The 24,960-nt window shown below is 42.1% G+C and overlaps 1 protein-coding gene across 1 annotated transcript in view; it reads right to left on the reverse strand.

Moving 5' to 3' along the window:
- Positions 1-225: 225 nt before the first annotated feature.
- IGFBP2 (insulin like growth factor binding protein 2) overlaps positions 226-24,960 on the reverse strand; it is a 44,123-nt gene continuing 19,388 nt past the window's right edge. The window contains exons 2-4 of the mRNA XM_027873830.1: positions 2,589-2,806; positions 1,160-1,300; positions 226-742 (exon numbers count right to left, since the gene is read on the reverse strand). Coding sequence (XP_027729631.1) covers positions 581-742; positions 1,160-1,300; positions 2,589-2,806 — 521 coding nt within the window. The 3' untranslated portion in view covers positions 226-580. The remainder of the gene's footprint in view (positions 743-1,159; positions 1,301-2,588; positions 2,807-24,960) is intronic.

Below are 24,960 nucleotides of genomic sequence, written 5' to 3' on the forward strand. Positions count from 1 at the left end.
AGGCAAAATGGGGCTGGAGGTCAGTATCCCATAGCCCACATAAAATGGAACGAGATAGGTTTCTTGGGGCTGATATGGTTTGATCTCAACTAAAAAGGTTGTACAACTTCAGAGAAGTCCCTACCCCAATCCTCCTTTTAGTCCCACTTTGCCATGTCTAGAGACAGCTTCTGCTTTCCCAGTCCCAGAAATGTTCAAGACACAGTTGTTTTTTTAATTCCTTCCTTTAATCTTAAGTGAAAGAGACACAGGGGTTCAAAAATAAAAACCTCCTCCCCTTCCCAGACCTTCACTGGCTTCCACACACCCAGCCACCTCCTTCCTTCCCCAACGAGGGAAGAGAGAAGGGTTCAGGGAGTAGGCATTTCATGCAGGAAAGGGGGAAAGTAGGGTATATGCCAAGCAAGGTGCTGGTCTCTTTCCAAATATAAATACACGTGTCAAAACTTGTGGAAAAACCACCACCACCACCATCACCACCACCAGCACTCCCACCCTCCCAGCCACTCTCCTCTCTCTGCTGATGTTTGGGGAGGAAGGTTGAGGAGGAGGTGGCATCAGGGCACTGGTGGGCTCCAGACTACTGCATTCGCTGAGCGTGTGCCCCCCGAGCCTCCTGCTCCGTGTAGAACAGATGGCACTCAGGATCTCCTCGGATGGTGGGGGCCCCCTGGATCAGCTTGCCAGTATGAGGATTCACACACCAGCACTCCCCACGCTGACCATTCAGTGACATCTTGCACTGGGGAGAGAAAAGAGGAGGAGGTAGGGGATAGAGGAGATCATCACCCTCAGCGTCATCTATTAAGATTTCAGACAACTTGCTTCACTTAGCTCTCTGAAGCCCAACCCAGTGGTCAATAAATTAAACCTCCTCCCGAATTGATTCACCAAAGTCTTTTCAACTGGATGCCATTAACAAGGAACAACACGGGCTGATATAATTTTGGGGTGAGGTTGGGAGGTAGGAGGAAGGCCAGCTAGGATAAGTCAGGATTACTGTATTTACAGATCTATGTCTTCCCATCTAACTTCTTGGCCTTGAAAGTGTCCCATTGGATGGAAAATGGCCACCCCTATTAGCTAAGCACGGCACCTTCAAACCTATCCCTACTTTCCTATTCCTCCCCAAACACCCTGGGGCCAGGTGCCCACTTGCCTGTTTGAGGTTGTAGAGGCCTTGCTTGTCACAATTGGGGATGTGCAGAGAGTAGAGATGCTCCAAGGGACCACGCTCATCTGGGAGGCGCATGGTAGAAATACGCTCCAGGACCTGATCCAGCTCCTGCTGGCAGGGGGTCTATGCAGGGCCAAGAAAGAAAGAGAGGAAGTTCAGAGAAGGGACAGAGAAAAAGAAGGCCGGGGGTGGAGAAGTTGTCTGCTGACCGACAAGGAGGGGAGCCAACTCCCACACAGCAGACAAGGGGACAAGTTTGCATTTTTCTCTCCCCTCCCTGGGGCTGCCACAGCTCTGGGGAAAGGCTTCCGCGGACTAGAAAGCTTCAGTGGGCTTGGGGAGGGTGCAGAAGCTTGGAAAAACTATTTGCAGGAAGAAACTACAGCTGAAGAATTAGAACGGCTAATTCTAGCCCGTCTACATTTGTTACATGGAACAGTGGAGAGAGCGCTACAGATGGAGTCAGAAGAACCGAGTTCTCTGACTCCTGCCTTGGGCACGGGCTAGTTCATGTGACCCTGGATAAATCATTTCCCCTAAGCCTCAGGTTCCACATCAGGGTACAACAACAGCACCCACACAGAAATATTGTGAGGATGAAATGAGATAACATATGTAAAGCTCTTTGCAAGCTTTTAAGTACAGTGTCAATGTTAGTTGCTATTTTTTTTTAAATCAACATCATTATCATCCAGGCAGTCCAAGTTTCATCCCCCCTTACCCCGTAAGATCCGGCCATATTTCTAGACTGGAAGCAACAGGGTTATGGAGGGAGCCTTAAATGAGGTTCAGATCTGAATATATGTGTACAAATATATATGTATGAATATATAGAGAGACAGACATATGTGTATGTATATATGTATATATTTATCTATTTATCTTTCTTTGGTCTGTTCTCAAAGTCTAATAAGAAATGGAAAGGAGGAGAGGTTTAGAACCAGAAAGAACCTCAGAGGTGTTCTAATCCAACCCTCTCACTTTACACATGAGAAAACTGAGAACCAGAGAGGTTGAGACCCAAGATCACACAAGTAGCAAAACAGCTGATCCAGGATCTGAACTCCTTTCCATTGCATGCAGCAATGGACGTCTGATTGGTCCATCATCATCCCAATGGCTCATAAAAGGTAGACATCTGATCGGTCCATTATCATCTCCATCGTGCAGAAAAGATAACCGAGGCTCGGAGAGTGATTTGCCAAGGTCACACTGCTACTAAATGACAGAGAGGAATTAGAACCTTAGGTCTCCTAGTACAATACCATTGCCACAATTCTCTTATCAGGTATCCCACTCATATGTCCTCTGCCTGACATTTAATGCAGAGAAATTGAGTGTTTATGTATGTAGATTCTTATCAATATGCAATTCCCCTCTCCCATCCATCCCTCTCTCCTTCTCCTCTGACCCTAGCAGGAGGTGGGCGCAGTTTCTTGGTGTCTTCATGGATATGATGATGCATGCTGGCTTTGCCCAGCTGTCGATGCTGCCCTATGACCTTCTCCCGGATCACTGCTAACTCTTTCATGCCAGACTTGTGGGGCTTCCGACCCCCACCACCTAGCACGCTCACTGTCCCATCCACGTGGTTCTCTGCCAGTCCGCCATCTGAGTCATCAATGGTATCTAGAGGAAAGAGAAAGGAAAAATGTGACTCCCAGTTTTCCAAACTTCAATCCCAAAGTTCTTATGCATGTGGTTCTTTAAAAGTTGTACGTATCACTATCCTCTTTCATTTCTGGCATCCAGTCTAGCCCTTTACCTGGAGTCTATAAAGTTACTTTCATTTCATATTTTGATAACTGTATTTCAATATAATTGGTTTCTTTTGTAATTTTATATACATTTAGTTTCTGTATTTAAAAACATTATTCTGCAAAGGAGTCCATGGGCTTCTCCAGAGAGCCAAAAAGGTCCATGACATAAAAAAGGTTAAGAACCCCTGATCTAAAGCAGATTAGGGGGAAAAAGAGAGAGAGCTGGTATCCTTTTTCTTAAAACTTTCGGGAGAAAGCCATTCCAGGGTTTTTCAAATGTCAAAATCAGAAAGTTCTGCCTCACATCTCACTTACATATATTTCTCTTCCTATAACCTAATATATAAGCCCAATTTATATCTGTCCTGAAAATTAAAGATGATCCATTTTTAGGCTCCCTTATTCAAAGCCCTCAGGAGAGTGCCAAATAATAGAATCATGGTAGTTCTTCTAGTTATAGAGTATGCAAGATGGAGAGGGGAAGGCTATGCCTGAGAGATGTGGGAGCAGGTAGAGTTCACTGTCTCAACAGGAGCCACGGTGGTCTTTTCTGAATTTCAGAACACAATTATTTAGAACACAAATAATGGGGGTGAAGAACACAGAGACTCAAGAATGAAAGGTTTCTAATGGGAGGATAACCAAGGACCAGAATTACTTGTTCGTGCTGGTAGAAGTCCCCTGGAGGGTCTGGGGGGAACAGAGAGAGGAGAAAACTCAAAAGAAAACAATTAGAGTTGGCAAGGACCTCAAATGTCTTTTCCTTCACCACGCTGAGGGAAGGAGGACCCTACCACGAGTTCTGAGAGATGTTGCTGTGTACAATTTTTCTAACTCCTTCCCCCTTTTCTGGTGTCTAATTCTTGAGATTGGCAATCTTGCTCCTTATGTCTAATTAAAACATTTCCTGTTCCAATTCAGTCAATAAATGATGCGGATGGAGTGTCCTCCATACTCTCTGAGGTGCCACTGAATAATCCAAAGGGAAGAGTTTTTTATGACAAAAGAGGTGACAATATAAAGCAATTTCTTTTTGTAGCATTCACTTTAAATATAATATCTCACAGAACTTCCTAACAACCCTGTCAGGAAGGTACCACAGTGATTCTAATCCCCAATTTCAGAGATGATAAACTGAGGCTTAGAAAGGTCAATTGACTTGCCTTCAGTCATGCTGCTAAAATGTACCAGAGATGGGACTTCAAGCCAGGATTTCCTAACTCCAAGTCTCTAACTACTAGACTACATTGCCTCTTTTGTCTGAGTAAGAATTGCAGATCAGGCTTTGGTGTAACAGCCAGCCAGCCACTTGGATTCCAAAAACTCTCCTATCATTTTTTTCTCCAGTCTAGAGAATCCCCAAAGTCAGCATGATATAGTAGAGTCATATCAAGCTTAAATAGAAACAGGGGCCACTAAATCATACAGAGGGATCTGTGCAGGCACATAATGACTTAGAAAACACACATGAACATTACCTATGATCTACTGTATTTTTATTTACTTTGTTAGATATTTCCCAATAAAATTGTCATCTGGTTCAGGCAAAACTTGGGAGTGTTGCTGACCGCCATGCACCCTGCGTTTGACACCTCTGGTGTAGTGGACAAAGAGCTAGCTTTGCAGTCAGGAAGATCTGGGTTCAAGAGGCGCCCCTGAAATATTCTAGCTCTGTAAATTACCCTAAACAAATCACTTAATTTCTCAGTATCCGAGGCCATCTTCTAAGACTCTAAACTATGGAAAGTTTGCTTCTTCCCTGGAGGATGTTTCCACACTAGAAGTTATCCACACTGAGGATATCCCCCCAATATATAGACTCCTGCCAAAAAAATTAGGGGGTGGAACTAAGTTTTTTTTCCCTTCCCCTCTTACAGCTAGCCTACATCCCAATCTTTCTGTCATACCCATTGCTCTCTCCTATGATGCCCAAGTGCCCACTCAAGTCCAAATCCATATAGCCAAGGAGGGAGGAGATGATAACTGAGTTTATAACCCAAGTTATCATATTCCCCCAGACCACTGAGACTGAATGAGCCCAAGAGAACATTCTGACAGAGGTCAGTATTGCAGAGTTTTGTTTTGTTTTTTTCTCGTTCTTGAATATCACCCACCAACTGGCCAAGAATCATGTAGGAAAACATCTCGAGGCTGAAGGAGAATGGCAAAAGTTGTCTAGAGGAGTCGCAGAAGAAAACAGACTCCCCAAAGCAATGTTCAACATGTGGCCAATCGTTCTGAGCACAGAGTCCAGGCCCCATCCTTCACTGGACATGTGACTGTTGTGAGTAAATTCATCCCCTCCCCGTGTCCACATGTCTGTGCCTGCCTGTTCTCCAGAGTTACAGTGATGGGGAAGGATGTGAGGAGCAGGGGAAGAGGGGAGAGAGGAAGGTATATTAGCATCAAGGCAGTAAAGCATGGTAGAAATGGAACTAGGAATCTGGAGACTCGGGTTTTGGTCCTGACCATGCCGCTAGCCAACTATATAACCTTGCTCAATTTTCTCATTTGTAAAATGAGGGGCTTGAACAGTAAGATAATATTTGGTACTCCATGGTTCCTTATTACTGTTATGCTTTATACAACTGCAGGTACTTAATAAATGTTCATTCATTGACTGACCAACAACTGAGTGAATTCACGAAATAGTATCTTTCTGTTTGGGGATCTTGGGAACATTGAGCACAAGACAAGAATAAGAAAAGGATGGAAGAGATGGAGGGATGGAGAGGCATGGGATTCATAGGAAGACTTTTCCTCCACTGTATCCCTCACTTTCATAATTATTATTATTTAAAATTATTTAGTATAAATAAGAGTTAATATCAATAATCAATTGAATTTAATTTGTAACTTTATTATTGAATAAAACTGCTTGCATAAAATACCCTTATATATAAAAACAACTTACAGTTCATTCTCTAAAAGTTTCCATCAGGATTCTTTGTATGTTCATTCCCTTTCACTTTTCCTCTTATAGGGTCATAGTCAAGATCTTTCTTCAACCTCAGCCCTTCAATGAGGACAGAACTCCTTTACTGCCTCTGTCTTTGCTTTCTGGAGCAATGAGAGGATCAGATCCTTGCAGCCCCCTCCTCGCTCCCGCTCAGTACTCACTCTGGCTCTGAACTCCCCAGGCAGTCTGCAGTACTAGAGGCAGAGCAAGATTTGACAGCAAAAGATGTGCCAGAAGCAGCTTGGGGACAACATGCCCAAGCAAGGCTCAAAAGGCCTCCATGCACAGCGTGAGGAATAGAAGCGCCTAGCCCAGCCCCCTCCCCTAGTCCAAACAGCAGGATGGGGAGCAAGGGAGCAAGTCAGGACTTTCCACCCAGGGCTGCTCTCCTGACACGTCCCAACAAGAAGCCAAATTTGGAAAAGGAATCAGCAACTCTTTCGCCCTTCCAGGTACATCTTCTCTTCAGCTTTTTCTTTCCTCCTCAACCACCTTCTTTCCTATTCATTGTCCCCACTGTACATCTGAAAAATCTCTAGTTTTTACCTCTTGACAAAGAGATTCTGAGAAAAGACAGGATATAATGTGATGTACAAGAAAAAAAAAAAAAAAGAAACACTAGCTAGAGAGTCAAAAGACAACCACCTCAGTTACTTCTTGGCTATGTAACAAAGCAAACCTCAGTTTCCTCATATGTAAAATGAGAATTACCTGAGCAGTACCTTCCTACAACCTAGTTATATAACAAAAGGTATTTCATGGATTGTAAAGTGATAAATAAGTATTCATTTTTTAAAAAAAAATTTGGATTAGTTTTTTCTGTTTTAATACCACTTTTGTTTCAGGACACATCTAACCCTTATTTCCCCAACCGCCCTCTCTCTTCCTATTCCCAGTTCCCAATTCTCTTCTTAACCTACTCTTGCTGATTTTGTTTATGCTAAAGCATTTCAATTTCATACAATATTATGATCACCTCTTGTCCCATGTTTGGTTAATAATTCTCCTCCTAGACATAGCTATTAAAGTTATCTGATCTGATTCTCTTCCATTTAAAAAAAAAAATTCAATTTCTTTTTTAAGGCAATTGGGGTTAAGTGACTTGCCCAGGGTCACACAGCTAGTAAGTGTTAAGTGTTTGATCTGAGGCTGGATTTGAACTCAGGTCCTCCTGACTTCAGGGCCGATGCTCTATCCACTGTGCCACCTAGCTGCCCTCCAAAAATTCAATCTTTATATTCAACTCATATATCCATTTTGACCTTACTGTGATTGTGTAAACCTCATTGCTGCCAAACTACTTTCCATTTTTCTTTTCCTTTTTTAATTTAAATTATTTTATTATGAATTTAATGATCATCTTGTCCAATTTTCTCAACAATTTTTATCAAATAGGGAATTCTCCAAGAATTTATGTTCTTAGGTTTACTACACATGATTACTGAGTTTGATTGTTTCCATTTCTTTCTTTTCTAATCTGTTTGACAGACTCACTTTTCTATTTTTAAACCAATTTGATATGAAATAGTATCATTAGTGACATTGACCTTGGTATACAGAATTCAGCCTTGGTACGTAGAATGACCTCATTGGGTTCTTGGGCATTGCTGACATATGGTGGAGCCCCAGTATAAGTATAAAATAATTTACTGTTGAATAATAGTGAATAGTAAATTTACTATTGAATAATAGTAAATAATAATAATATAAATAATAATAATAGGAATGCTAATAACTTGCATTTTAAGCACTTTTCCATTCATGATCTAATATAATTTTTATGGCAACCTCACCTACTTAGAAGACCTCCAAGAACTAAGAATTGAAATAAAAATTCAGTCAACAGACACCACAAAGTTCATTCCCCGATGCTCCCATACTTCATCCCTTCAAGATCCCCTCAGATGTTGTTCTTACCTGCCCAGTTTTCAGATAGCTCCAAAATGTTTGGTTTTCTAGTTTCCTGTTCCACCATAGATTAGAAAGAAAAATAAATAAATAGGGGAAGGGGCTTCTCAAGGGCAGGGGCTATCTTTTACCTTTCTTTGTATACCTGGTACTTAGTACTGTACCTGTTGTTTGTTGTTCATTCATTTCTGTCTTATCTGACTCTTCATGATCCCATTAGGGGTTTTTTCACAAAGATATTGGAGTGGTTTGTCATTTCATTCTCCAGCTCACTTTACAGATAAGGAAACTGAGGCAAACGGGGTTAAGTGATCTGCCCAGGGTCACAAAGCTAGTAAGTGTCTGAGGCTGAATTTGAACTCAAGTTTTCCTGACCCCAGACCTGGCACTCTATCCACTGTACCACCTGCTAGGTGCCCACAGCACAGTGTCTAGCATTTAATAAATATTGACTGACTGACTGCTTGAGGTAGGACCACTAGTATAACAATGAGAAGAAAAAAGGGGAGCCCAGATGAAAGACAGTGTGCTTTAGTACCAAGAGCACTGGTTTTGGAAATGAGAAGATCTGGATTTGCATTCCAGCTCTCTTATTTACTACCTTTGTTATTTGCCTTCAAGTCACCTCACCTCTTGGGGCCAGCTTCCTCTTCTGTAAAATATGCTATATGTGATCTGAGTGCTTATAATGTGCTGAGGTCTTTAAGGTCCTGTCAAGTTCTAAATATGTGATCCTGTGATTCTGAAAGCCATATGTGATAGACTCCCCTTACAGGGTATTATTAGTCCTCTTCCCTTGTATGTAAACCAGACTATCAATTACTGCTAGACCTGAGCATTCCTTTCTTCTTTCCACCCCTGGAAGCAGGGTGTGGAGCAGAAAGACATGGACCCCTTAGAATATTTACTGCTTCTGAAGGTGAGGATTGGGATTTTCTCTCATCCCTTTCCTGTAGGGTTCCACAAGATGGAAATAACAAGTCAAAACTTGATTCAGAGCTTTCTAAACTCTAACTTCCTATGTCAGGGCAGGTCATCCTTTAGTATTGTAGCCAAGCATCATAATCAACCATAAAGGGACAGTGAGGAGCAAGTATGGAAAAGGAAGTCCCCCTATCAAACCCCAGCCAGTTACCAAAGGAGGAAAGATTGCAGGAAGCAGAAAGAAGATGAATTGAGCTGAGCTGAGTAGCTTTGGGAACTTCTTGTAATGAAATGAAGAATATTAACTGAGATTATCACATGACCTCTAATTCCCTATCCTCTTAAAACACTCCATGGCATAACCATGGCCTCATAGGGAAATTCTAACTCTCTATCACTCGCATCATAGTAGAGGAAGAAACAAGATTCTTACTTCCTCTGGGCATCATTAAGAGATGATCTCTGGAGGACCAGAGTGGTAGAGCCTTAGTCTTTAGCTGATCTCTGAAGATTTCCCAGCAGTAACACCTCAAACTCACCCTGTATTATCCCTGCAGCAAGGGAAATCAGAGAGGGATGGGGCTAAAAGAGAAGAAAGATGGCGCTCAAAAGGAAGAAGAGAGAATAGGGGAATTTGCGCTATCCAAAAAATAGGCATTTTGTTGTTTTGTAGAAAGAGCCTTTTGTGGGGAGTCCAGAGACCCAGGTCCTTGCGATACATGATCTGAGTGCTTATAATGTGCTAAATAATGCCCCAAAACACTCATTGCCTTTTAGATATTGTGCACTTTTAAGAACTTCTGCCATTCATTAACCCCCAGTTTCCTCCCTGTATAAGTCAGTCCACCGTCCTCCAGAAAATTGGGTAAGACAAGTGAGATTCTTAATGGGAAAGTGATCTACAGTCTCTGGGAAACTCCTAGAAACTATGAAATAACCTTCAGAGGTCTCTTCTTACCCACTGTAAAAATCCTCCTCCACAAAGGAAATCCTCTAGGTCTTCATTTCCTTAGACACAACCTCAAGAATCTTAGATTTGGAAGAGACCTCAAGGTTAGTGAGTCCAATCACCAACCAATAAGCAGAAAAGTTCTTCCATAATATCTCTGACATATACAATAACCAATCAGCAAGCATTTATTAAGTACCTACTATATGTTAGTCCCTGGCAAATACAAAAGGAGGCTAGTCCCTGCTGCTTGAAAGCGTCTTTTCTACTAGGAAATAATTGACATTCCATAGATTTAAGACCACTGGATCATTGGATCCTAGATCAATGGGATTCAGTTATTTTCTAATAAAATGGAAGCTCCTTGAGAGCAGGATCTAAATCTATGAAATATCAATTATTTTCTAATAAAATGTAAAGACTTTGAGAGTGGGGACTAGCTTAATTTTGTATTTGTATCCCCAAAACCTAAAACACCATCTGGTGCACAGTAGGTGCTTATTGAGCTCTTTCTGAGGTTGTTTAATGTATATATGAATTGCTTAATGTATACATTCTCATTTGCTCTCCTTATGAAAATGTGTATGTTATCATATGATCCCCTTAACAATTCTGTGAGCCATCTATTATAGGTACCATTATCCCCATTTTACAGATGAAGAAACAGGTTCAGAGAGGTTAAGTGATTTGCCCATGATCACACAATTAGAAAATGTCAGAGTCTGGATTTGAACCCAGCCTCTACTTTGACTTCAAAGCCAGTGTTCGTTTCATTACCCCACACTTCCTCTGAACATCACTGACCTATATGTATTTATCTAGCCTCTGATGGACAGTTTCCAGTGACAAGGCATTTCTTGCCTAATGAGGCAACCCATTTTATTGTTGGGTAGTTCTAACTGTTAGGAAATTCCTATATTAATCTGAACTCTGTCTCCCTATGGCTTCTACCCAGTGGTCCTAGTTCTTCTACCTAGGAAAACACAAAATAATCCTGATGCCTATTCCACTGGTCAAAAATCTGGACTGGTCCTAGCAATAACATTTCCATCCCTCCTCCTCAGCCCCCCACCCCCAACACCATACATAGACCTCTTACCCTCTCCAGTGTAGGGACCCCCCCACCCCCGTTCTTTCAGCTGAAGTACAAGACATAACGTCTACACCCTTTGTTCTCCAATGTTACTGTCTTTGAGGGCCAGGGCTATCTTTTGACTCAGCATGATTAATTAGCATAATTCCTTCTATAGAAGGCACTTAATAAATGTTTATTGATTGATTCTCACTATAGTTTGTCAATGTCCCTTCAGAAACATGGTGCCCAGAACTCCATTCAGTACTCCAGATAGAGCCTGACCAGTGGGCAATAACACCTCCTTTGGTCTAGACACTCTATTTACGTCAATACAAGCTTAGAACACATTAACTTTTTTGGTTATGACTCCACACTCTTGCCTCATCACATGTAGCTTGTATTTCGCTAAAGTCTTCCTCAAGAGTTGTTGAGTTAGTGTCAGTCACCCCTTATTGGTCCAGTTGATTTTTTTTTTAATCTAAGTTCAGGAGTTGATATTTATGTCAATTAAATTCCATCTATCTCTGCCAAAGTCCTACCTAGCCATATTTACCTAGCCATGATGTGGAAGTGATTCTGGGTTCTGGAAAGATATTCCAATTGAGTACAAGCTCTAGTGGTTTCTACACAGCTACTCAGAAAACTGCCCACTAAGGTGTGTGCACAGTGGCCATGATCACATTGCAGAAGCAGCACCCACACCTATGAAATCATTGACATTTTCCAGCACAAGAATATAATTTTCATAGAGTTAGGTGGCATTGTGGATAGAGAACCAGGTCTGGAGTGAGGAAAACCTCAGTTCAAATCCAGTCTCAGACATTTGCTAGCTGTGGGACCCTAGGCAAGTCTTAAACTCTGTTCATCTCAATTTCCCTATCTGTAAAATGGGGATAATAATAGCACCCTACTTCCTAGGGTTGTTATGAGGATCAAATGAGATAATGAATGTAAGAAGTGCTTAGCACAGGGCCTGGCACATTATAGGCACTATATAAATGCTACTTTGGTGGTGGTGGTGGTTTCTTCCTATTATTCTAGCCTGTAATGGCCTTTTTGAGACTTAATTTTGCCAGTCAACATAAATGTGCATACAAGTCTTCCCACACTACCTCTAAAGCCCTGAGGTGAGGTAATAACCCAGTTTGTCAATGCAAGAGGGAGTTGGCATAGTCACCCCAGAGCATGGGCTACATTGTTGGGACTTATATAGGCTGACTGTTGCACCATAAGGACTTGAAGTGTTCCAATATGACCTCTTCATCTTTGGTACTGCAGTCTCTGCCATACTGCAGGAAGTTTTCAGATTTGCCTATTACAAATTATTTAAGAAGGTACATGAAAAGTGAGCATCATGGAGTGAGAAGGGAAGATTTACCATCCTCCTCAGACACGTGGTCTATTTTTCTGGTCTATCTTTCCCAAGGAGCAGCTAGGTAGCACAGTGGATAGAACACTGGTTCTAGAGTCAGGAGGACCTGCATTCAAATCCAACCTCAAACACTCGCTAGCTCTGTGACCCAAGGCACGTCACTTAACTCTGTTTGCCTCTGTTTCCCCATCTGTAAAATGAGCTGGAGAAGGAAATGGCAAACCACTCCAGTATCTTTGTCAAGAAAACCCCAAATGGGGTCATAGAGAGTCAGACATGACTGAAACAACTGAATAACAACAATAACCACAAAGTTTTTCCATATCCTAGATTTTAGGATTTTTTCCCCTCTCTTTTCTTTTAGACTGCAATTGCATAGCAGTCTGTTTCCTATTATCTTTCTTAAACTTCTGACCACGTTCTTTTTCATGACTTTTGTGTGTTTGAATGTTTCTGTACCAATATCCGTGGTGTGCATACTGCAGCGAATATGGGAAATACAGGGTTTGCATCTAGAAGTTCACTTAGAACATGCTCTGATAGCTCACAAATGTTCCCCCTCCCTTTCTTTCATCTTACTTTCAAGCAGTGCTAGACTGCTTACCAATTTGCTAAATAATTCATCTAACTTGTCTGAGATCCTTTTGGATTACACATTCGTAAGAAGAGGTTTGCTAGCTGGCCTAAACCCCTCCAGGTAATCGACCATAAGTGCTTTACCCCTTTTAGGTGGAGCCTACATCTCTTCAGGGGCTTTTTCTAAGCTTGTTTTCTTTAAATTAATCTGCTTATTCTAGTAAGAGGTGAGTTAGAAGTTCCATTGGGTTTATCCTTGCAGTATCTGAGACCCACTGGGAAGAAATTTTAAGTGTCTTTTGGTATAGAGACTCAGAGAAAATTTTCTCAGGGCTCCAGGAGAATTGTCTATGCCTATATGGACCTTTGGAGACATTTTGGTGTGCTCTCATAGAAAGAGACATCTAAGAATTTTGCCTGGAGCCCAGTTAGATGACCTCCTGCACTTGCCCTCAAGGGAACCACCATCTTCCCAGTAACCCAAGCTCACAACGTGGGCGACCTCTTCTCCTCTTCCCTTTATCTCACCTCAAGCCCCGCCCCCCCATCACCATAACCAATCTGTTGACAAGTGCTGTTAATTTTACCTTCAGAACATCTCTCACATTTGCCCTCCTTCTCTCTTCTGACACTGCCACTACCCTTATCACTTCACACGTAGACTACTGAAATAGCCTGTTGGGGTGGAGGTGGGAGGAAGGTCTCCTTGCCACAAGCCTCTCCCTACTCTAGTACATCCTCCACTAAGCTGTCAGAGTAATTTTTTAAAGCGTATGTCTGATCATGTCACAACACATACACACACACACTTAACAAACTCCAGTAGCTCCTAGTTATCCCCAGGATCAAATATAAAAATCATCTTTTGGGCATTCATAACCTGTCCACCCCTACTCTACCTTTTTAGTTTTATTACAACTGGACCACACACACACACAGACACACACACCGTTCTTCCATCCAGCAACACTAACTTCTCCTTGATATCCCTCTCCCAACTCTGGACATTTTCATTGGCTGTCCCACATGCATGGAGTGTCCCCTCTCCTCATTTCTGCCTCCTGGTTTCCTTCAAGTCTCAGCTAAAATCACATCTGCTATAGGAAGCCTTTCCCAAACCTTATTTCTAGTACCTTCCCTCTGTCAATTCTATCCAATTTTCCCTTTATACAGCATTTTTGTACCTATTTGTTTTCATGTTTTCTCCCCCACTGAATGAGCTCCTGGATTCAAGGACTGTCTTTTACCTTTCTTTGTATCCTGGCTCTTAGCACAGTGCCTGGTACACGGTAGGTGCTTAATTACTGCTTACCCACTGACTGACTGACTGACTGATGGCCTCCTGTAAGAGTTCTCACCCAGGATAGTTCGGATTCTCACCTGAAGAATGAAAGAGTGACTTCCAGTTGACCCCAGGCCATTGGTCCCTGTGGTTGGAGTCCCATGTATCCTAGGAACTTCTGTATGGACTATGCTTTTCTTTTTGAACTAGGAAACTTGATTTTCTTTTTCTTTTTAAGTTAGTCTGTGATTAAATCCAAACTTTGTTCATAGTTCCAGAGTAAAGAAGCCCTTTAGTGAGAGAGGGAGAGAGTAAAGTACCCCACCAGTCCCCCTTAGACCTGGTGTTGAAACTCTCAGCAAGTGACTGAACCCTGAGCAGAAGAAAAGAGAAAGGATAAGGACCTGAATGAGGAGGGCAAGGAGCCCAGCCCCACTTGGAACCATTGAGCCAATTTTGCTACATAATCTCCGAGCCAAATTTGTTTGGTTTCCCAAATGAAGTGTAAGGGGTGAGTTCCAGTCAAGCGGAGGTTCTTAATCCCTGTGGGGAAAGCCCCTGTCCTCAAGGAATGCTATAAAGGACCAGGCTTTCCTCTATAAGAGATGCTTGATTTCTTTTCCTTTTTTTTCCCCTCAATTGTATTAATTAGGGGAAGGCCTTTTTGTAAGCACCAATACAGATTTTAACCTATTATGATGTTGTAAAAAGGTACTAGTTTGTTAAATTATACCACCGTGTATTTGAAAGAATAAAAGAGGGTTAATTGTCAGATTTGATTATGAACTGTGTGCCACATAGACTTTTCCTAAAGCATGGGGAAAAGCATTTGAAATAGATGATGGAGAACCTTCTCAAGTCACTAAAGACCTCTCCAGGATTTAGGACTATGGATTTTTTCAAACGTACTCCAGTAGGTTTGCTGGAGACAGCAAATATCAAAACTGAGAGAGACTTTAAAGGTCAACTGAGTAAATCAATCAAATTATTCCACTCTGCCTAAGGTAAGTGATAAAATGCTATACCGGTACCTTAACCAGGTGGAAATGATTGAAGACAATCCAGCTAGGTGTGAAAAGGCCTTGATCATGTAAATGTCTCTAATGAACCATTATATGAACTACAAGTGACATTGTACAGGAAGAGTTTTCAGACTGACTGAGGAAATTTAATCACATTCTAGGCGTTGTCTCTAAAATATCAAGCTAGTTCAGGCCTGAGAAAGTATGTCACAGACTTCGATGGAAATGTTTTAAACAAATTATTCTTACTATACAACCTTAATAAATGCCCCTTTCTAAAAGCTACTTAAGTGTTGCTGACTAATTAATAATCAACTAGTAAGTGTGGTGGGAAGCACACCAGTGGGGGCTCATGGGCCAGCTAGCTCTTGAAACCCCTCAGGAATAACCCTAGAACTTGAGGGGAAAAGCATTACCCATGCTCTGGGGTCTCAACTCTTCTATTCAAGTGAACTGTCTCCTCAGAACATATGCTATATAAGTTAAAATGCCATCTATGCAGAAACAACCCTCATGATCACCCTAACCACCAGATATGACCTCCTCAACTGACCTCACCCCATGCGGCTTCCACCACCATCCCTGGCCCAGACAGTTTCTAAGACAATCTCACTTTGTGGTGGGAGAGGAGAACAATTTTGGAAGACCTCAATACCTTTCCCAGTACTCATAAGACCCTCCCAGACTAGCAACTATCAAATTAAGAGATGACATAATCAGAGATGAGGATGACTGAAAATCTGCTCATTCAACACGTTTCTTTTTTTTCCTTCTCTTTCTTCAATTACTGACAGCTCTGGATATTGCAGTTTTGAAATTTCAAAAGCTCACCTCGGTAATTCTCCCCATGAACTCTCCTCGGCCCATTTATACATTTAGCTTTGATATCCTGTCTTCTGTGGATAGTGACTACTAGTATTTCCCTGTGTGTGTTGCCTACCTTTTCACTCCAAGTTATATGGATAAAAAAATAATGGGACCACCTAATCCTTATTGTGGCCCCAGGGACTTTTTCAAGGGTCCTTCTCACCTACACCCCAAGCCTGAATTACCTATTTTAAAGTGAACTGCATTTAGTATCTGTCCTTCTCTAAAATGGCCCCCAACTCATCACAACAAGGTTCCCAGGGACTACTGGTGAGACAAGAATCATTTTTGCATGGTATAGTATAGGGTAACATACTGTACTATATACACAATGCCATTTGTTGTTCTTTGTTTCAGTCATGTCGGACTCTTCATGACCCCATTTGGGGTTTTCTTGGCAGAGATATTACAGTAGTTTGCCATTTCCTCCTCCAGCTCATATTATAGTTGAGGAACTGAGGAAAACAGGGTTAAGTGACTTGCCTAGGGTCACTCAGCTAGTAAGTGTCTGAGGCTGGATTTGAACTGGAAATCTTCCTGATTCCAAGCCCAGTGATCTATCTACTGTGCCACCTAGCTGCCCCAAGAGAGGTGATTTCTAAGCCATCTTCCAGTTTCAGATCTAAGGACCTATGAAGAATGGGGAGTTTTGTCAACTTTAAAAGATTTTTTAAAAAATTTTACTTTTTCAGCCTTTTCTAGACTCAGTTCTTTAGCTTTTCTACACAGATGTTCCTATTCTAAAGAGATGGGGGAGGGAGAGAAGATTTCTCTGAGTCACTGTAAACATTAGAAACACAAATCCACCCACAGTGGTCAGGCTGCATTGTTTTTCCTTAGGCCTTAGTCAACAAATGGGTTCCCCAGTAACGCCGCTGTGGCCTTGTATCTGCACAAAATACTCAGCCCAGCATCAGTCAGAGTGGCCAGGAACTCTGTTTCTCCCAGACCCCAATCATCAAGCTGGTAAACTGAAGGCATAAATTTTTTCTACCACTGTTACCACCACTTGCCAGAACAATTTTGATCTTACAAATCTGGGGTGGTTGAGTGGAGAATTTTGCCCACACAGTACAAATGACCACCCCAAGGTCATGAAGCCAAGGCAGCATTTTAGACCTACCACTCCTCAAATGAGTACCTACTGAAAACCAGTGTCATAGTCCCTTTCTACACAGGACTCTACATTAATCATTTCTACAAAGAACTTTGGGAATAAAAGATTTGGAGAGGCTGTGTGTTACAATAGAAGGAACATTGGATTTAGATCCAAAGGTCTGGATCCAAATCCTGGCTCTGTTACACACTACCTACATGACCTGGGGCAAGTCATTTTTCTCCTTGGCATCAATTTCCTGATTTGTAAAATGAGGGGACTAGACCAGCTGCTCTCTATGGCATCTGTATTTATGATCCTTTCCCTCTCTTCTCTACTCTTGCAAGCCCATCTGAGGCCACAAACATCCCCTGACCCCAACATCTAGCCGCTCATTTGAATAATAATCATAATCATCATCATGTCTCATTTCTAGAACACTTTATCATGTACAATGTACTTTCCTTTTAACCCCATGAGGTTTTTATTTGTTTTGTTGTTCAGCCATTTCAGGAGTGTTGTACTCTTCATGACCCCATTTGGAATTTTCTTGGCAAAGTAGTTTGCCATTTCCTTTTCCAGTTCATTTTACAGATGAGGAAACTGAGGCCAACAGGGTTAACTTGCCTAGGGTCACACAGCTAGTAAGTGTCTGAGGCTGGATTTGAACTCATGAACATGTCTATCTACTGCTCCACACAGTGCCAAGCATCATTTCCACTATTTTATAGATGAAGAAACAGGATAACAGGTTAAGTCACCTGTTCATAGTGACACATTCACTGCTAGAACTCCAATTCATGTCTGGAGTTCTAATTCTAAAGCTTTTGTCTTTAGCTTTGTGTGGCTCTCAATTTTGGCAACAGAGATACTAGGGTCCTCCAGAGATGGCTTTCCTTTCCTATGCCTTTCTCCCTCCCTTTATCTCCCTAAGCATTTCCAAGAACCTTGGGAAGAATCCAGTAAATCTTGTAGCCAAGGACCAGCCCAAATGACAAAAGGATTCTCACAGATGCTGGGAAGAGCATATGTAGTTTTAAGGACACAGAATTTAGAAGAGCTTGATCTGCTCTGAGGGTCAAGAGTCAGGTGAGGAAGGAAAGATAAATAAATTCAGCCAAACTCAAATACTATTTGAGTGTGCTGGGCAGTGAACTTCTTATCATTATCCCCAGGCCAGTATTTGCTTCCAACCTTTCACATGACTAACAGATCAGTATCCTGTTCTGAGATGCCTCATTTCCTCAGGGCTGAAGGGCAAATTTACTCCCAACCTCATGGAGGGCACTTGGCTTCAAGAGTATGGTCTGGTCTATCATCCCTTTACTGATACCCTCTCTCACATTCAACATGAATGCCAACAGAATCTGGAAATTTCTTGAGGCCTAGTTGGCCAGTGTATACTGAGAAGCAGGTGGTGCAGTGCTGGGAGTGATGGTCTTGTAGTCAGGGAACCTGGGTTCAAATCTCAACATTGCTACTAGCCCAAGATAACTTAACACCTCTAGGCCTCAGTTTCCCTAACTGTAAAAGGAAGGGTTTGGATAGATGACTTCTAAAGTCCCTTCTAGCTCTCCTTCTGTGACCTTATTCCTCCTGGTGCTGAGAATTGGGGCATTCCTCTCTGTTGGCTCAGACCCTAGTACCAATGTCTAATGTCTAGCTCCAAACTCCATATTTTATCTAGACTGGTTAGATCAGATCCCTTCAATCATAGAACGACTGATGAATGTTCAGTAGCCCCTGACTCTGAAGATATTTGACCAGTCTAGGGTTTAGCTTTATCTGGCTTATTCCTGAATGATGAATTCAATGGTACTTGAAGTTTGCTTAATCTGGACTGGCCCATCAGTAAGAGGTTCCAGCTCCCTTTGTCTTGCTCTAATATAAAACTTCACAGCCCTTAACACCTTTCCAACACCCAGGACGGCTGTGGTACCTGGACAAGTGGTCCCTGGATTGCAGTTACAAACATCATTTCAGATCCATGAGCAGACTTTTTCTTTATAAGGGATGATGTCCAATAAGTTGGCTAGTATGCTATCAGTAAACCTTGTAGGGAGGTCATATAAGTGACGCTTGGTCTCTGTTCTTTGAAACCCCAGAGATGAGTAACACAACATACCTGAATGTACATGAAACTCCAGATACTTAGAATTTGCTGTCTAGGAGAACCTGATTTGGCATCATATTAAATAACAGCATGTTTTTTAACTTGGCCCCAGGGCAGTGCTGGTAAACGTCTGACAACTGGCTATCCACACCTTTAAGTTCAATTTGCATAATTAACTTTTTTTCCCATAACTTTGTCAAGTCTAGGCCAGAGGTGTCAAACTCCAATAGAAATAGGGCCACTAATACGTAATAAGGATCCCTGTGCATGCTGACTTCCTTTTAAAATGTCATGTTACCTATGTTTTATTGTGTTTTTATTTACTTTGTTAAATGTTTCCCAATTGCATTTTATTTTCATTCCAGCTTACACACTGGAACATTGCTGGCCAGACCATGTGTTCCACACCTCTGGTCTAGACAATCATCAAAACAATTAAGCCCTGATTTGTAGCATTTACCCAAATTCTGGTTTCGGTACAAGCCTGCATGCCCCCTATCTGCTTCCACTTAACAGGAATCATAATTCTTTGACCTAAGAAAAAGCAGGCATGGGGATTTTCTTAAGTCTTCTGGTCACTTAAGAGATTACTATAATTGAGGACAATAGCTCGGATTTTTTTTCTTTTCTTTTTTACTTTTCACTAAGGAATGATTGAGAAAATGTGATCAAGGGTAGACATAAAGTGTTACTTCCTGACCCAGAAAGACACGGGAAGGAGGTGTTTAGTGAGACTATGAGACCTCTTCTGTTTAAGAACAGAAGAGATGCCCACAGGAGAAGAGGTCATAATGACATCTGTACAACTCCCTAAACTGGAGCTAAGATCCAACCTGCAGAGTAGAAGGTGATGCCTCTATATTCCTATAACATAAATAGGGCAGGGGAAAATATTCCCATCTTCCAGATGCCAAAACTGAGGCCAGAAGTCCAATTGAAACAAGGGAATGAAGAAGGCAAAATAATATTTGTGAGGTTACAAAAAGCTCTCCACAAATTAGCAAAGGCTGCCCATAATAGATGGATTCCTACTCTTCCAGCCATATAACCTTTTCTCCTGACCTGCAGTCTAAAAGAAAGAATGATGGCTGGGAATTCAGAGGCCTGGGTTCTATTCTTGATCCCACCGATAACCAGCTAAAAGACTTTAAACAAGTACCCTTAGTTTCTCCATTTATCTCATACAGCAATAATCTTTTCCCACTCTATGTTATAAGACTACTTGGAACCAAAGATCCTGGATTTAGAAATTCTCAGAGCAAAAGCGCCTGGTCTACCCAACCCCAGTTTCACAACATCCAGGATGTCTCCAATTACCTGAAATTATCCAATCAAGATTAATTTTAATAATTCGCTTTAATTTGCAAAATAAATATACGCAATTCCAGGGGGAGGTGGACAGAGCTGGAGAGCTGGTATGGTGAAATCAGACAAACAACAGGGTGTCGCAACTCTGAAAAGCTGGGAATCTCCAAATTAGAGAAATGAAATGCAAGGCTCATTTTCACAGCATTTATCTTGGCTCCCCTTTCTTTCTTGCCCCTCGGAGAGGTATCATTGCCGGAAACTCCAGCTCTCCCACCTGGGGCTGGGACCTCGGACCCAGCTTCACAAATGGAGCACACAGGGGTTTGGAGAGAAACTTCCTCCCTCCAGGGACCAGGGGACTCTCCTCCCCTTCAGGGAGGAGAGTGAGGTTGGTTATTCGATGCCTTTGGAGGCAGCCAGCACTCATTTCATTGTCAAAGAATCCTTGCACCAGAAAGGTTCTCTGGAGGCCATCCAGTGCAGCGTACTAATACAGCATAGGAACAATTCAAACTATCCACTCTTGGCTCTCCATGGATTTTTCAACCCACCCATCATCCCCTAGGACGTTGGCAAGATGGCCTCTTCCCTAGTGCAAACAGATGAAGTTTCTCTTCTCTTCTCTCCAACCTCACTCTTTCCTCTATGGCCCACTGCCTCCATTAATACCTATTAGCAAATAGGCACTTGTTAAAAATTTGTTAAATTTTTTGTTTGATTTGTTAAAAAAAATTTCACAAGTCAATTGTAGATTTTCGAGAGGCTTATTATTATTATCATTGTTGTTGTTAATATCAGTGTGTCGTCCCAGCATCCTGGTAGAGCAATAAGGAATAGGGACATATTCCCCCATTTTCTAGATGGGCCAATTAGGATCCTGAGCCATGAAGGGAAAGGTAAAAGAGGAAATGAGTAATGAGCAGAATTCAGTTTCTTGATTCTACACCCAGATTCAAGGACTTTCTGATAACATGGTCATCTTGAATTTAAACTTCTTGTGAACAACAAAGGTGATGAAAGGGAAAGAGGCAGGGCAGGGCAAGGAGAGGGAGTAGCTTACAAATTGATTTGCACATGGGGTTGGAGCCTAGAGTTAAGCTCACCAGCCACTAGAAAATTGCTCTCCACGCAATTCAAAGTCCCTTTGGTCCCTTTGGCCACCCCCAGAGGAACAGCTGGGGTAACCAGACTCTTGCATGTGACTGATATGTTCAATAACACAGCCCACCCACAGATTAGATTGTTGATTCAGGTCAATGGCAGGGGGAATCCATAAAAAGTGGGGTGGAAAGGAGGAAAGAGATCTTGTTATTCATTGGCTAAAGTTAAACCCAGAGCTTCTCAAATTTACTGTGTGACTAACATTGCTTTTATATCATTCTCAAACTTTAAAAAAACCTCACTCAGTGACCACAGATAATACTCAGTCACCCCCAAATTCCAAATTGTGTGTTAGCATGTGCAAGTGTGTGACTGGATGTATGGTTAAGTTTGAGCTGACATCCAGGGCAAATTCCAAACTGGTTAATGACATTCTCCTAGCCCATATCCCCTCTGCTGATACATACTCCATTCCAAACCATCCCCATCTCCTGCTATTCTCCCAGTGCTTTCTCTATTGAGTCCAGGTCATACCCTTTTGTCTCCCTTAGAACTCAGCCTATATCTAGAAAATCCTTCTGGAGTCATACTCAATCATCTCTCTACTGTGTGGTCACCCATACTTACATGGGAGATGAGAGGGGATGGAAAATTAACAAAGAGTAACTGATTCCCTTTTATCTTCCATTGCCTTCTATTCCTAAGGGTTGGGCCCTCAAATATCCCCCTCTCCTCATCCCACAGATTCATTTCTGTCTTAACTGGCACCTGGATACCAATTCTGCAATGTACTGCAAATACTTTCAAGATCCATTTATCAAATCTAGGGAAAACCCTAACCTACTGATAGGCCTCTTTTTCAGCCAGATGTAGGACTGTACAGATACGTTCCTTTATTGCTAGCCTCAGTCTTCAAAAAGGAACCTCTATAAGAGGTAATGGAAATTCATGGCCATCAACCCCTTTAGACATCAGATCATCAGTCACTAGGCACTTGTGACAATACTTCTTAAGACTCAAATTTTACTTACGGTGTGTGTGACACGGGGAAAGTCACTTTTACTTCTCCAGGCCTAAGTTTCCTAATCTGGGAAATGTAGGGGTTGAACTAAATGATGTCTAAACTCTCTCCCAGCTGACAGTCTAAATCCTAAGTACAGGGCCTTGCACAATTGCTGAACTGAAATGAATCCTATAATTCCTTTGCCCAGTCAGAGTTATGTTGTTGTCCAGTCTCTCAGTCGTGTTTGCCTCTTCATGACCCCATTTGGGGTTTTCTTGGCAGGGATACTGAAGTGGTTTGCCATTTCCTTCTCAAGCTCATTTTACAGATGAGGAACTGGGGCAAACAGGGTTAAGTGATTTGCTCAAGGTTACACAAATGCTAAGTGTCTGAGGCCAGATTTGAACTAACAAAAAAGAGTCTTCCTGAACCCAAGTCTAGAGTTCTATCCGCTGTACCACCTAATCTTATGGAAAGCACCTTTGACTAAGAATCAGAAGGACCTGGGTTTTGTCTTGGTTCTGCCACTCACACAGGGCATGACCCCGGACAAGGAAGTGCATTTTGGGAACCTATTGTCTCATCCAACAAATGATGGGATTAGAAGAGATGACCTCTAAGGACCCTCTCCACAGGTAAAATTCTACAAAATCGATGAGTCTTCACTGTTGTCCACTAAGTCCAGCTGGATCATCCTGCCTCGGTTTCCCAGAAAGTAACATCATCTGAAATTATACTTCAGTGTGTCCTTTGATAGGGTCAAATACATACATACACACACATTACACATGTATATAATTCACTTACACTCACTCATGGACAAGTGTTGCAAGTTCAGACTTGCACGGTCAAACCTATGCATTCATATACAAATACAAAATGGGAATAAAGCCCTTCCTGGCCCATACTCTACTGAGGCTGCTAGAGAGTGTATTTATCTCACTGTAATCTCATTCACCCACTTAGCAAGTTAAATATGCCAGCCATCTCAGGAGCCTCCCTGCCTGGTTGCTCTCCAGATGACTGCTCTATAAACACCAGAGTCATTCCTGGAATTGGAAGGCATGGGGGTGGGGGTAGGGGGTGCTCGGGCAGGGGTTAGGAAAGGGGTGGAGATTGGGTCATTTGGGAAAACAAAAACAAGCTGGTTCTGCCAAGGTCCTCTCTGGCTTTACCAGCCTGCTCTGCCCTTGAAGTGCTAGTAGAGATTAATAGTGAAATGGTAAATGACACTATCAGCTTCAATGCCTTTCAAAGAACAGGGAGGGTGTGGGGAGGGAGGGAGATTTTCCCTGATATTCAGCTTTCATTAAAGTAAAGCTCTCCAGGAACCCTGGCAAGGTGACCTGTGTGCTAGAGAACTGAGCTGGTGGGCGGTTGGGACCTTTGGTGTCTCATCCCAAACACGCTGCCCACGCTCTGTGTGACCTTGGGGAAGGCTTACTTGCCACCTCTATCCCACTCCCTCCACCCCCTTCATCCACCTCTCCATCTGTCAAATGGGAAAGGGGGTGTGTACCCTCTTGGCTTCTCACTTCCTGAATACCAAACCCTATGAGGTCCCTGGAAGCTAAAGGAAAAGACAATCAATCCCATTGTTTTAAAAGGTGAATACATAGCTGGACTGGGCAAATCAGAACAGAGCATGTTGAAGTAGGCAAGTCCTCCTTCCTTTATTCTCCATCCCACATCAGGGTCACAGTTGTGAGGCTAGTATTCTTGTGACTTTCTAGGGGCCAGGGGGGAACTGAAGAAATGAGATCAAAGTAAAGTCCCAGCTGGAATTGAAGGACTAAGTCATTGGACCTGGGAAGAAAAATGAGAAAAAGGAATTGTGATTTAGAGTGGGGAAGGGCAAACTATGGGATGGATCAATCTCCATGCATCATCAATTATCACTGAGAGCAGCTACTGAGTGCAGAGTGAATAGTGTCTGAAAGGGGAGGAATTTTCAGCAGATCATGACCAGCTCTTCTCCAGTTCCAAAGTGGGCAGGAGAGGAAACAGGTTTAAAAAGTAAAGGAAATACAGGTTAGACATGACAAAAGAATTTCATGGCAAGAATCAGAACCACTATCAGAGAAGGAAAGGAAATCTCTTTCTCTAGGGGTCCTTAATAAGTAGGACTGACTATCTATCTGTGATAGTATAGGAAGTACCCTTCATGGAAGCAGACAGACCTTTGGTGGGACCTTATAGCCTCATGACACTATAAAAATGAAAATAAATATTATATTCTAATTAGTATATTAATAATTTCCAATACTCTATAAAGACAGTGTGGTGTAGTAAATAAAGGGCTGGACTTTAAGGCAGGAAGGTTTGAGTTCAAATCCTGATTCTGATACTAGCTATTTGACTATACATTTATCCCTTTAAGCCTTGGTCTCCTCATCTGTAAAATGAGCATTATCAAATTATATATATATATATAAAAGAAAGCAATATATATAAAATAATTTTGCTAA

The sequence above is a fragment of the Vombatus ursinus genome, unplaced genomic scaffold, assembly GCF_900497805.2.
Source record: "Vombatus ursinus unplaced genomic scaffold, bare-nosed wombat genome assembly UNPS02014802.1, whole genome shotgun sequence".
In the NCBI taxonomy this organism is placed as follows: domain Eukaryota; kingdom Metazoa; phylum Chordata; class Mammalia; order Diprotodontia; family Vombatidae; genus Vombatus; species Vombatus ursinus.